Source organism: Carcharhinus amblyrhynchos, unplaced genomic scaffold, assembly GCF_965287045.1.
Source record: "Carcharhinus amblyrhynchos unplaced genomic scaffold, sCarAmb.v2.hapA scaffold_45, whole genome shotgun sequence".
In the NCBI taxonomy this organism is placed as follows: domain Eukaryota; kingdom Metazoa; phylum Chordata; class Chondrichthyes; order Carcharhiniformes; family Carcharhinidae; genus Carcharhinus; species Carcharhinus amblyrhynchos.
The window spans coordinates 188,104-202,276 of record NW_027649786.1 but is presented as its reverse complement, the minus strand read 5'-3'; the positions used below and the strand labels follow the sequence as shown (position 1 = coordinate 202,276).

At 52.9% G+C, this 14,173-nt stretch overlaps 1 protein-coding gene across 1 annotated transcript in view; it reads right to left on the bottom strand.

The window, feature by feature from the left end:
- Positions 1–7,190: 7,190 nt before the first annotated feature.
- LOC145337211 (regulator of G-protein signaling 3-like) overlaps positions 7,191–14,173 on the bottom strand; it is a 62,318-nt gene continuing 55,335 nt past the window's right edge. The window contains exons 4-7 of the mRNA XM_080182004.1: positions 14,104–14,172; positions 13,598–13,659; positions 9,346–9,512; positions 7,191–7,403 (exon numbers count right to left, since the gene is read on the bottom strand). Of these exons, the coding sequence (XP_080038130.1) occupies positions 7,218–7,403; positions 9,346–9,512; positions 13,598–13,659; positions 14,104–14,172 (484 nt within the window). The 3' untranslated portion in view covers positions 7,191–7,217. The remainder of the gene's footprint in view (positions 7,404–9,345; positions 9,513–13,597; positions 13,660–14,103; position 14,173) is intronic.

Sequence of the window (14,173 nt, the reverse complement as noted above, 5' to 3'; positions counted from 1 at the left end):
GCCTGCACCGTCCACGCTGCCCGGCTGAACTAAAACCCCCTACCCTTCCGGGGACCATATCCCTCTATTCCCATCCTATTCATGTCATTGTCAAGACGCTCCTTAAAAATCACTATCGTATCCGCTTCCACTCCCTCCCCCGGCAGCGAGCTCCCCCCACCCTCTGTGTAAAGAAACTTGCCTCGTACGTCTCCTTTAAACCTTGTCCCTCGCACCTTCAATCTCTGCCCCCTAGGAATTCACTCTTCCCTCCCCCGGTTTTGAATATATTCATTGCCCCATCCCTTACTTGTTACTGATGACCCTCGCAGAGAAGAAATTCCTTCTCATCTCCACCCTAAATAGGACGACCCTTATTTGAAACCATATCTCCGAAATCTAAATTTCCCCTCACCTGGTCAAATCCCTTCAGAATCTTACGTAAGATCACCTCTCGTTCTAAGCTCCAATGAGAGCCAGCCCAATCTTAGTTGGCGTTGAGTTTAAAAATTGGCAAGTCATGTTGCAGCTTTATAGAACCTTAGTTAGGCCGCACTTGGAATATAGTGTACCATTCTGGTCGCCCACACTACCAGAAGGATGTGGAGGCTTTGGAGAGGGTGCAGAAAAGATTTACCAGGATGTTGCCCTGGTATGGAGGACATTAGCTGTGAGGAGACGTTGGAGAAACTTGGTTTGTTCTCACTGGAGTGACGGAGGTCGAGGGGAGACCTGATAGAAGTCGACAAGATTATGAGGGGCAGGGACAGAGTGGATAGGCAGAAGCTTTTTCCCAGGGTGGAAGAGACAATTACACGGGGGGGCACAGGTTTAAGGGGCAAGGTTTAAAGGAGATGTACGAGGCAAGTTTTTTTACGCAGAGGGTGGTGGGAACTCGCTGCCGGGGGAGGGAGTGGAAGCGGATACGATAGTGACTTTTAAGGAGCATCTTGACTGATACATGAATAGGTTGGGAATAGAGGGATATGGTCCCCGGAAGGGTAGGGGGTTTTAGTTCAGTCGGGCAGCGTGGACGGTGCAGGTTTGGAGGGCCGAAGGGCCTGTTCCTGTGCTGTAATTGTCTTTGTTCTTTGAGGTGATGGTACCCCTATCGAAGCTTTCGGGGAAGGAAATGGGGATGCTGTCGATAGCCTTGGCTGGTTGCCGTTGGCGATGGGCAGACTGCTGTAGAGACAATATGGATGTTCCTCCAGACAGGGAGCTTTCCCTTTGCTGTCACCCCTGTGAATTCCTCCATCGACTCTGTCTCCCCCACAGGATTGGCGCCCAGTTCCCACACTGAACGCCTTGAGGCAGGGGCCTCCGGCTAACATCCCCAAGTGTCAATGGCCCACTGCGTTCCCCACGCCCTGACCTCTCCACCCCCCCCGTACCTATCCCAGCAGGCCATTCCTGACCCCCACTGACCCCATACCAATCCCAGCAGGCCATGCCTGACCCCCACTGACCCCATACCAATCCCAGCAGGCCATGCCTGACCCCCGTACCTATCCCAGCAGGCCATTCCTGACCCCCACTGACCCCATAACCAATCCCAGCAGGCCATGCCTGACCCCCGTACCTATCCCAGCAGGCCATTCCTGACCCCCACTGACCCCATACCAATCCCAGCAGGCCATTCCTGACCCCCACTGACCCCATACCAATCCCAGCAGGCCATTCCTGACCCCCACTGACCCCTATACCTATCCCAGCAGGCCATTCCTGACCCCCTACCAATCCCAGCAGGACATGCCTGACCCCCACTGACCCCTATACCTATCCCAGCAGGCCATTCCTGACCCCATACCTATCCCAGCAGGCCATTCCTGACCCCCACTGACCCCATACCTATCCCAGCAGGCCATTCCTGACCCCCACTGACCCCATACCTATCCCAGCAGGCCATGCCTGACCCCCACTGACCCCATACCTATCCCAGCAGGCCATTCCTGACCCCCACTGACCCCATACCTATCCCAGCAGGCCATTCCTGACCCCCATACCTAACCCAGCAGGCCATTCCTGACCCCCACTGACCCCACACCAATCCCAGCAGGCCATTCCTGACCCCCGTACCTATCCCAGCAGGCCATTCCTGATCCCCATACCTATCCCAGCAGGCCTTGCCTGTCTCCCACTGACCCCTATACCTATCCCAGCAGGCCATTCCTGACCCCCACTGACCCCTATACCTATCCCAGCAGGCCTTGCCTGACCCCCTCCACCCCAACTATCCCAGCAGGCCATTCCTGACCCCCATTGACCCCTATATCTATCCCAGCAGGCCTTGCCTGACCCCCTCCACCCCCACTATCCCAGCAGGCCTTGCCTGACCCCCTCTACCTCCTACTATCCCAGCAGGCCTTGCCTGACCCCCTCCACCCCCACTATCCCAGCAGGCCTTGCCTGACCCCCTCTACCTCCTACTATCCCAGCAGGCCTTGCCTGACCCCCTCCACCCCCACTATCCCAGCAGGCCTTGCCTGACCCCCCTTCACCCTCACTATCCCAGCAGGCCTTGCCTGACCCCCTCCACCCCCACTATCCCAGCAGGCCTTGCCTGACCCCCTCCACCCCCACTATCCCAGCAGGCCTTGGCTGCAGGGATGGAAATCCTCCCCTGTACCTGGAACAGGCCACTGGGCTGACACGATCCAGTGACTCCCAACAATATCCCAAATTCCTCATTCCACCCGCACAGTTTTCCCGACTCGTACCCTGACACGAGGGAGTAAAAAATTCCCTTTTGTTTAAAGGGAAACGGGCTTCACGGAATCAGATTTATTTCCCACTCGATATCCCCCCCCCCCCGGTGTCAGTGGGACTGGAGAGCAGGGTGGGGGGAGAGGACGTACAACAGGATTGTTTTAGTGAGAGAGGCCAGGACTAATTTTAACAACACTATCTCACCGGGATGACTCGAAGCGATTGTGTGGGGTGGTGGGGTCTGGGGGTCTGGGCGGAATGACCCCACATCGTACACCATGGAATATCCATCGTCCCAAACTGAGCCAAAACACCACACTCATCAACAAAGCACCACCCTCCAGGATATAGGTGTGTCTGTATAAGAGTGTGTGTTTCTATGTGTGAGTGTATATGTACATGTTTATATATGTGTTTGTGCATGTAGTTTGTGTGTTTACATGTATATGTATGTTAGTTTGTACATATGTATGTGTATGTCTGTGTGTATCTCTTTGGCTTTGTGTGTGTGTGTCTCTGTGTGTGCCCGTCTACGCATCTGTGTTTCTGTCTGCATGTTTGTCTGTGTGTGTCTCTGTTTGTGTGCCTCTGTGTATATGTGTGTCTCTACCTGTGTGTACTATGTGGGTCAGTGTGTCTCTCTGTCTGTGTGTGTGTCTCTCTGTGTATGTATGTGTGTCTCTCTCTCTCTGTCAGTGTGTGTCTCTCTGTGTATATGTGTGTGTCTCTCTGTCTCTGCGTGTATACGTGTGTTTGTGTGTGTCTCTGTGTGTATATGTGTGTGTCTCTCCGTCTCTGCGTGTGTGTCTGTGTGTCTCTGCGTGTTAATGTGTGTTAATGCATTACCAACAGGTCTGTTCTCATCCAAACATATAAGATGATTAGAGGTTTAGATAGGGTGGATGGTGATAGCCTGTTTCCTCTGATGGAGAAATCTAGCACGAGGGGGCATGGCTTTAAATTAAGGGGGGGTAGTTATAGGACGGATGTCAGGGGCAGGTTCTTTACCCAGAGGGTGGTGAGGGACTGGAATGCCCTGCCTGCTGCAGTTGTAAATGCGCCTAGTTTGGGGGCGTTTAAGAGATCCGTGGATAGGTTTATGGACGAAAAGGGATTGGTTTAGATTAGTGGGTCAATGTTTTTTTTTAAAAATAAGACTGGTCGGCGCAACATCGTGGGCCGAAGGGCCTGTTCCGCGCTGTAATGTTCTATGTTCTGGGATTGAAAGCGGCCATCTTTACTCCATTCCCATAATTCCAACATGGCCACCCCTTAATCGCTGAGGAGGACATTGGCCAACTCGAGGCGAGGCAGAGATTTCTGCCTTTCCAGCGGTGATGATGTGGGTATGCCGGCGTTGGACTGGCGTAAACACAGTAAAAAGTCTGACAACACCAGGTTTTGGTCCAACCGATTTATTTGATAGTAAACTCACAAGCTTTTGAGGGGACAGCCTCTTCGTCAGGTGAACTCTCCATTCACCTGACGAAGAGGGAATCCCCTCGAAAGCTTGTGAGTTTACTATCAAATAAATCGGTTGGACCAAAACCTGGTGTTGTCAGACTTTTTACTGTGTTCCAGCGGTGCCCACACCTCCGGGTATGAACATTAATCAAATGTCCACTCACTTCTTGTTGACGTGGTGGTTCTGCTTTCTGATCGAGTGATTCTTCTGTGTTTTTATTTTATGTTTCTGATAGACAAAGACATTAGTGCAGACATTGTACTGTAAACCTTTCTCCGGTCAGCTTAATAGTCATTTTCTCCTCCAAAAAGAGCTGGCTTCAATGGAAATTCTGAAACTTAAGGCCCAAAGTTAACATCAGGCCTATAGTATATCGGGGGGTGGGGGGGGGTGGTGGGTAGGGAGGTGGCGTGGGGTGGATTCTAAACCCTAGGCCTCATTTCCATGGTAGTACAAGTCCACCTGTCCAGATCTGAGGAGGAAGGAGGGGGAAGGTGGAATCTTTAATGAGGGGTTCCGGGAGGCCGAACGGCAAGAGGTTCCAACCAAGGAAAGCCCCCTGGCCTAGGGTGAGAGGCCAAGGAATTGGTGAGGGAATGGAGGTCAGGAACAATGATCATTACATTCCGAGGTTTCCCTCGCGGGGGTCTGGAGGAGCACTCATTGGGAGTGGGGCTCCCTTCCTGATCACCGTTTCCATTGACGGTCAGGTTAAATCAGCTCCGGGTCGGAATGATGCCGCGACATTCCGCAATCCCCGGCAGGAACGCATGGAAACAGCAGCAGCGAACGTGAGGAGGAACCCAGCGGGAGATAGCGGCCACCATTTTGACCTTCGACCCCCATCCCTCATCCACAGGGTGGAAAGGGTTAAACTTGGCCTTTCCAGATCCGGGCGGGATTGAGACTGGGTCTAATCGGGGAGATGTGAACGGGATTGGGAACGTCAGTCGGTTGGGAATGCCAATGGGACCAAGCACGTAACCGGGACGGAGATCGAGATTGCGAATGGTGGCGGAATGTGGGATTGGGAATTGGTTCGGGAACGTGAGTGATTTGGAAGGAATCAGGGACTGGTATTGAGGGGGATTTGGGAATATGTACGGCATTGGGAATGAGGCAGGGTTTGTAATATGGCGGAGAATGTGAACATAAATAGGTGGGAGGTGTGATGATGGGAATATGGGATTTGGGAATGTGGCAGGGATTCAGGATCTCACCGAATGTGGATCTGGGAATGGGGATAGCAATCCCAAAGTTTAGCTTTGATGGATCTGGATATCTCAGCTCCTCCCCCAAGCCCTGGTAGTTCTATCCTCTCCGGGACAGGCAAAAGAAATTTTCCAGTTCTACCGAATCCCTCCCCGGCTGCCGGTAACCAGAGCCGGAGACCGGAGAGGGATGTAGCTGCGGATATTGAGGTGAAGGGTCAAACTAGGGCAGGAATTCTCCCACCTCGCCCGGGGCCGGGATTCTCCAGTCCCGCCGGGCGCCAAGTTCTCCGTTCCCGCCGGCAGTCGTGCGGAGAATTCCGGGGCGCGTCCCAACGTCGAGCCCGAACCAGCCTGTCCGCCTGGTGATATTCCCGCCGGAATGCGCTGGTGTTCTCGTGTCTCCGAAGCGGTCTGTCGGACAAATCCGGGATTGAAGATCGGAAAGACGTGCAAACGTTGACCGTCGCCCGATTCCTTCCAGGCCCGTGGCCACGGATTCTCCGGGATGGGATTGTTCCGGGCTGCTGGTGAGGAACACTCCCCTCCCCCCACACCACCACCACCCCCCCCCTTCCCAACCCAGCTGTGGAACACCAACCCCAGCCCACAGCGATGTGACGGGGCCCCAGTATCCTGGGGCCAGCGCAATCCAGGAGGACGGTAGGCCGCAGGTCACCTTCGTGACTTGAACTTGCCACCCTGGCAGCGTGGAGGAAGGAATGGTTGGCACCCCCAGCGTCAGGGACCCGGGTTCGATTCCCGGCTCGGGTCACCGTCTGTGCGGGGTTTGCACTTTGCCCCCCCCGTGTCTGCGTGGGTTTCCTCCAGGTTTGGTAGATTGGCCACGCTAAATTGCCCCTTGGCGTCAGAGGGATGGGCAGGGTAAATACGTGGGGGGGGGCGGGGGGGGCGGGTTTACAGGGATCGGGCCTGGGGCGGGATTATTGTCGGTGAGGCCTGGTGGGCCAAAAGGCCTCCTTCTGCTCCGTAGGGATTCTATCCTACGATGGTGGGGTGGATAGTAATAGAAATACTCCCCCGCTGCCTCCGGCAGTCGGGAAGCCCCCTTGGCTGAGGTTCCCTGGTTTGGAACCCACGCTGAGCCTTCCCGCTGTCCCTACCCCCCTGGCCCAAGGAGGGCCGAGGTGAGTTTGAGGAGGAAACCGTGAATGGGGGCTGGAATGGGTATAAAAGAGACACTGACTCGTCAGAACGCAATAAATAAGAGGCAACAAAACTCGAGAGGACTCAAAGTGTACGCGGTGAAATAGCCTCGGTCTGGTTCAAGAAGGGTGGCGCACAGCCACTGGCACCCTCACATTGAGAACCCTCTTTAGCTCTGAGCGTCTTTCGAACCTTTCTCAAAGTACTCGCTGCCCACAGCGGCAGAGGAAATAAAACAATAAATAAGTGGACGTTTAGCACAGCAAGGCGTCAAGTGTGGTTGTCCCATAATCCTTCAGCCGTCGGCCATCTTGGATGGCCAGAGGAAGTAGACATGCATGGCACAATAAGGTCGCCGTGGCGACGGGCGGATCTCCTCGACCGTGGTCCCGCCCGCGACTACTCGTCACCGCCGGTCACTCCCGATCGAGAACCTTCTCATCAGTTCACCTCACAAGTCGGGCAACGCGTTGACGAGGCCGTGCCTGAGATTGGGCCTGGAGAGGACCTGATCGAGGTGCCAGGGTGGATGGAGTGTGCAGGGTGGGGTAGGCATGCAAACTCGAAGGGGACGGTGGCGGGGTGGGGTGGGGGGGGGGGGTGGGGTGGGGTGGGGGAGTGGAGAGAGAGAGGGAGAGACGGATGGCGAGCATTCGGAGCCTCCTCTCTCCCGCCTCGCCGAACCCCTACGCCATTCCGTTCAGCTGCTTTGGGTTGGACAAGTCCAGGTAGAATTCCGAGCGGAGGAACCGCGGGTAGGAGTCCTTCTCCATGAGGCCAAAGATCCGCTTCTGAGCCAGGTCAAAGGTCGAGCGGCTGGGGCTCAGCACCTTGTTGGAGGTCACTTCCTTTGTGTGTGAATCTAGGTTGACCTGTCGGAGAGGGGGAGTGAGGAAGAGGCAAAGAGAGAATGAATGAGAGAGAGAGAAAAAGAGAGTGAGAGAGAGGGAGACATATTAGCATCTGACCGAAACTCAATGGGCTGGTCCACACTGGTGATCTCAAACTTAAAATGGGCCATTGGGCCCATCTCGTTCATCCTTCTGCCCCCCCCCCCCTTCTCGCCATTGAAGGCCCCAGTCTCTGGAACTCCCCTCTGTCTCTCCATCATTTGGGACAAAAGGAAGCAAGGGACATGGGAGGGAAGGTGGGGGGATATTGAATTCGATGAGTAACCATGATCGGAATGAATGACCGATCCGGCTCGAGGAGCTGAATGGCCTCTTGAGTCCGAAGCATTCCTTATAAAAAAATACTGACCCTTCGACCAAGCTTTTGAACACCTATTGCCTCACTCTGATGGATCTCTTGGTGAGGGATGGAGTTTAAAAGCAGTGAGGTTATGTTATAGCTTTATAAGGTGCTGGTGAGTCCACACCTGGAGTATTGTGTATGGTTTTGGTCTCCTTACTTGAGAAAGGATATACTGGCATTGGAGGGGGCGCAGAGGAGGTTCACTAGGATGATTCTGGAGTTAAGAGGGTTGGAGAGACTGAGTTGACTGGGGCTAATACTCATTGGAATTCAGAAGAATGAGGAGAGATCTTACAGAAACATATAAGATTATGAAGGGAGTAGATAGAAGCAGGCAAGTTGTTTCCACTGGTGGGTGAAGCTAGAACTGAGGGACCAGAACCTCAAAATAATGCACTTATTTTGAGGCTAAGATTTAGGACGGAGTTGGGGAGGAACTTCTTCACACAAAGGGTTGTGAATCTGAGGAGTTCCCTGCCCAGTGAAGCTTACTCACAATGTTTTTAAGGCGAGGAGAGATACATTTTTGAATAGTGAAGGAATTAAGGGTTATGGTGAGCGGGCGGGTAAGTGGAGCTGAGTCCACGAAAAGATTGGCCATGATCTTATTGAGTGGCGGAGCAGGGCTCGAGGGGCTAGGTGGCCTACTCCTGCTCCTAGGCCTGATGTTCTTATAGCAGCATTGTCTCTTGTCTAGAAACCCAGGGTATAGATCTGGGGACCCGGGTTCCCACAGCAGATGGTGGAATTTGAATTCAGTAAATTAAAAATCTGGGATTAAGAATCGACTGATGACCATGAAACCATTGTCGGAAAAACCCATCTGGTTCACTAATATTCTTTAGGGGAGGAAATCTGCCGTCCTTACCCCGGTCTGGCCTACATGTGACCCCAGAGCCACAGCGATGTGTTGACTCTCATCTGCCCTTTGGTATAACTGAGTGAGACACTCGGTTCAAGGGGAAGTTAGGAAAGGATAACAACCGCATTTCATGAGTGAGTGGGAAAAAAAAAGCAAGTGGTTATTGGGGATTGGGACTGAGTTCAGGCAAAGAGATTATCGATATCTCTTTGATGAGCCCTGGTCATATTGAATAGTGAGGCCTAGTGACCCACTCCTGCTCCTATTTCTGATGTCTATGAACGAGATACATTTCCATCTCTCTATTTCCCAGTTGTACGATTGAGTGTCCAGTAGCCACATCGGAATCCCATAGAATCCCCACAGAGCAAAAGGAGGCCATTTGGCCCATCGAGTGTGCACTGACCACAATCCAACTCAGGCCCCAACCCCTCACATTTACCCTGCTAATCTCCCTGACACTAAGTGCTAATTTAGCGCGGCCAATCCACCTAACGCACACATTTTTGGACTGCGGGAGGAAACCGGAGCACAGGAGGAAACCCGTACGGACACGGGGAGAATGTACAAACTCCACACAGACAGTGACCTGAGGCGGGAATCGAACCCAGGTCCCTGACGCCGTGAGACAGCGGTGCTAACCACTGTGCCACCGTGCCAACACATCAATGGGGTTACTCACTCACTCACGGCCTTACCTCCCTTGGGGCCTGGGTAGCAATGAACTCCTCGAAGATCTTCCTAGCCTTGGCTGGGAGTTTGGAGTTGGACTTGGTCTTCCTGTAGTCCTCGCAGGCCTGCCAGAACTCGATGTTTTCATCGCTGAACTCTGTGCGCAAGAAGCCCTTGAAAGCTATCAAACCATCTGTGGATGGAACCAAAGCAGATTAAAGTGGGACGTTTCCGTTTAGACAAAGCACCGGCTTCACCGTCCACATCCACCCAGACACATCAAACACTCATTGTGGAATCTACTCATCGTCCAACAGACAAAGGCAGCAGAGAGCTGGGAACGTCACCATCACTTTGCGATTGTATCTGCACTACAGGAAGTGCTAGAAGCAGATGTAATAGCACCGTGACAGATACATGAATACGCAGAGAATAGAGAGCTACGGACCACCTACAGGCAAAAGGTCTTTAGAAAGGCGTCAACACAGGCTTGATGAGCCAAGGGACCTGTTCCTGGGCCGTAGAGTTCTTTGTTCCTTTGCGGTTCTCCTCCAAGCCACTCGCCATCCCGAACGTGGAAATATATCGGCCGTTCCTTCACTGTCGCTGGGGTCAAAATCCAGGAGCTCCCTCCCTGACAGCGCTGTGGGTGTACCTACACCTGCAGCAGTTCAGGAAGGCAGCTCGCCCACCACCTTCTCAAGGGGCAATTAGGGATGGGTAATAAACGCTGCTCTAGCCAGCGACACCCACAACCCATTAGAGAATGAATTTTAAAACGCAATTGCGGGAATAAAGAAAGGAGTGGGTTCTGTAATTATAGAATCCCTACGGTATAGTAGGAGGCCATTTGGCCCATCGAATCTGTACTCTCCAACAGAGCATCTTATCCAGGCCCAACCCCTGACCTATACTTGTAACCGTACACATTTAACCTGCTAATCCACCTAACCTACACACCTTGGACACTAAGGGACAATTTAGCATGGCCAATCCACCTAACCTGCACATCTTTGGACACTAAGGGGCAATTTAGCATGGCCAATCCACCTAACCTACACATCTTTGGACACTAAGGGACAATTTAGCATGTCCAATCCTCCTAACCTACACATCTTTGGGCACTAAGGGGCAATTTAGCATGGCTAATCCACCTAACCTACACATCTTTGGACACTAAGGGGCAATTTAGCATGGCCAATCCACCTAACCTACACATCTTTGGACACTAAGGGGCAATTTAGTATGGCCAATCCACCTAACCTGCACATCTTTGGACACTAAGGGGCAATTTAGCATGTCCAATCCTCCTAACCTACACATCTTTGGGCACTAAGGGGCAATTTAGCATGGCTAATCCACCTAACCTACACATCTTTGGACACTAAGGGACAATTTAGCATGGCCAATCCACCTAACCTGCACATCTTTGGACACTAAGGGACAATTTAGCATGGCTAATCCACCTAACCTGCACATCTTTGGACACTAAGGGGCAATTTAGCATGGCCAATCCACCTAACCTGCACATCTTTGGACACTAAGGGACAATTTAGCATGGCTAATCCACCTAACCTGCACATCTTTGGACACTAAGGGGCAATTTAGCATGGCCAATCCACCTAACCTGCACATCTTTGGACACTAAGGGACAATTTAGCATGGCTAATCCACCTAACCTGTACATCTTTGGACACTAAGGGACAATTTAGCATGGCCAATCCACCTAACCTGCACATCTTTGGACTGTGGGAGGAAACCGGAGCACCCGGAGGAAACCCACACGGACGCGGGAAGAACTTGTAGACTCGGTGCAAACAGTGACCCGAGCCGGGAATCGAACCTGGGTCCCTGGCGCTGTGAGGCAGCGGTGCTAACCACCGCGCCACCCACAATGAGCAAAGCCAGCTCTTCACCCGAGTGGGCGAGGGTTGGAAAAATGCCCCACCCTCCCTAGCCCCCAAACCATTGGAAAGTAAATGGAGAATGCGGATTTCGCCGGAATTCTACCCCCTCCCCGCCTCAGGAATCGGAGCGAGCGAGGGACGGACAATGGGAAAGTCTCTTCGCCTTGGGTGGGATTTTTTAGTCTGTGGTTGGGCGAGGGTGTAAAATCCTGCCCGTTGTATCTGAGGAGTTCCCAGAGATTTGATATCGCAATGTTCAACACAGAAACAGCGGAGATTAAATTCAGAATTCATGTTCCACACTAACACCACTCACTCCATCTGACCTCACCAACATTTCCTTCTCATCCTTTCTCCCTCACCCATTTGTCTAACTTCCCCTCAAATATCTCGAGACTATTTGCCTCCCCGTGGTAGCAAGTTCCCATGGCTCTCTGGGCTAAGAACGTTCTCCCAAATTCCTGATAGGATTCGCGACCGAACCACAGTCATCGTATCTCCTAAAGAAGTGGAATTATCTTCTCTGCATTGACCGTCCGCCAGGACCGTCCCTCAGTCCTCTCCTCCAGGAAGTGGTAACTTGCTCCCTTCCCCTCTGCTGCACTGTTACATTATTTGTAAAGAGAGAGGGACTATTGCTGTGCCTGTAGGCACATCTCGGGGGACCACATTCGCTGTCGCACTGCAGTTAGTCATGTGCCAAGCAGCAATACATCAGTTTATGAATCTACCAGCCATGTAGAGAGAGAGGGAAGGAATATTTTCAAAGAATCTTCAACAATTTGGGGCCAAAACGTGGCTATTTCTAACTCACAGGAACCAGAATTCACAGGGCCAAACGCAGCTTATCTGGCCACTGCCATGTTTCTGTTGTGGGATCTTGCTGTGTAAAAAATGGCCCCCACTTCCCGCGTCCCCGCACCAAAACTGCCCCTCCTATCGGTTATGGCACCAAGTGTAAAAGTTGGCCAGTTATGTTATGTACAGCTTGATTAGAAGGACGTGGAAGCTTTGGAGAGAGTGCGAAGAAGGTTGGCCAGGGTGTTACCTGGTCTCCAGGGTGTTGGCTACGAGGAGAGGTCGGATAAGCTTGGATCGTTTTCATGGAAAGATGGAGGCCGAGGGGAGGCCTGATGGAGGTCTACAAGGTTATGGGAGGCGCAGACAGGATGGATAGTCAGAAGGGTTTTCCCCAGGGTGGAAGAGTCAATTACAAGGGGGGGGGGGGCGCAGCTTCAGGGTGGGAGGGGGGATGTTTAAGGGCGATGCGCGGGAGACATTTTTCGCACTGAGGGTGGTGGTGGCCTGGAACGCGCTGCCAGACGCAGGCTTGATGGGCCGAAGGGCCCGTTCCTGTGCTGGATTCATCCTTGTTCCTATTCTCAGACGTGTCCCTTGACGTTTGCAGCAGACGTGGCCCAATCCCCTCTGCTCCTAATCAGTCCATCCGTGTCCCTCAGTCTAACCCTCACGTCTGAAAGTCAACGGGAGGATTGGCACCCCTCCCTCCTGGTTTGTCTGCCCGGAGTGGGAGGGGAGCTGCTGCTTCTTCTTCTTTGGGATCGACCTGTGCGACTGGCCTTGCACCCCTCCCCCCCTCCCTGCGGCCGAATCTGGCAGTGCCGCCTGGCTGCCCAGAGGGGGCGACACCGCTCTGCAGCAGTGGGTCTGTGCAGTAGCACCACCCGCTGCCACTAACCGGTATTACAGGGTTGCTCTCCCTGTCTCCGCATCTCACACACAACACAGAGCATCAACAACACATTCTGTACATCAATAATAAATAAAAACCAGCAACACCTTCCCGGAAACTCATCCCACCCAGCGATGCTGCAGGGCTAAAGCACAAACAGGAGCTGACCTGACAGACTGGGTATCAAGTAATCTGTACATCTATCCATCATCCCTCCATTCATCTCTCTATGCTGCCTCCCATCTATCTATATCTATTAATCATCTATCTGTTCATCCATCTATCTCTCCATCTATCTCTCCATCCATCACCCCCTGTCATTCTATCTTTCTCTCTCCAGCTATCTGCACTTCTCCATCTCTCTATATCCATCCACCCATCTCTACCTCTCCCTCCCTAACAATCTATCCACAGTTATCTGTCCACCTATCGAGATCCAGTCTCCACCCATGCACCTCTGTCTCCAATTCACCGACTGTTTGCACGTTCTCTCCATCCTTTCACCCAACTCTCCATCGATCTATTTCTCCATTCATCCGCCTCTCCACCCATCCGAAAGGCACACGTGAATCACACGCCCCAAACAGCCAGAGACGTGTGCGCACGCATTCACATGTAGTCCTCCACTCGCGCACACACGTGTACGCGTGTGACTCTCACACACGCCAATGTACTCACATCGATGAGATAGTAACTTGTCCAGCGACTCTCCCCATTGCAAAACTTCCTCTGCTGGTGGCCTGTATTCAACACACAAAACAGAAACCCCATCAGTAACTGGACTGCATCTCACCCAGTCCCAGAGGGGGGAAAAGACAGTGTCTGACCCACTGTCCCACCCAGTCCCAGAGGGGGAAAGGACAGTGTCTGACCCACTGTCCCACCCAGTCCCAGAGGGGGAAGGGACAGTGTCTGACCCACTGTCCCACCCAGCCCCAGAGGGGGGGAAAGGACAGTGTCTGACCCACTGTCCCACCCAGTCCCAGAGGGGGAAAGGACAGTGTCTGATACACTGTCCCACATGCAGAGTGGAGGGGGTGTGATAGGAGGGATGAGGGGAGGGCTGTGGAGGGAGAGTGATGAGGAAGGGAGGGGCAGAGAGGGGAGGGACTGAAGAATTGGGGAGGAGATTGGGAGCAGACATGACAAACCCTGGAGCCTGTGAGCGATGGAAGAGACCTCACCTCACGGAGTTAATGTCATTCCTCGCACAGTGATCAGGCCACTTCCGCAGGAATCCCAAACGATTGCCCC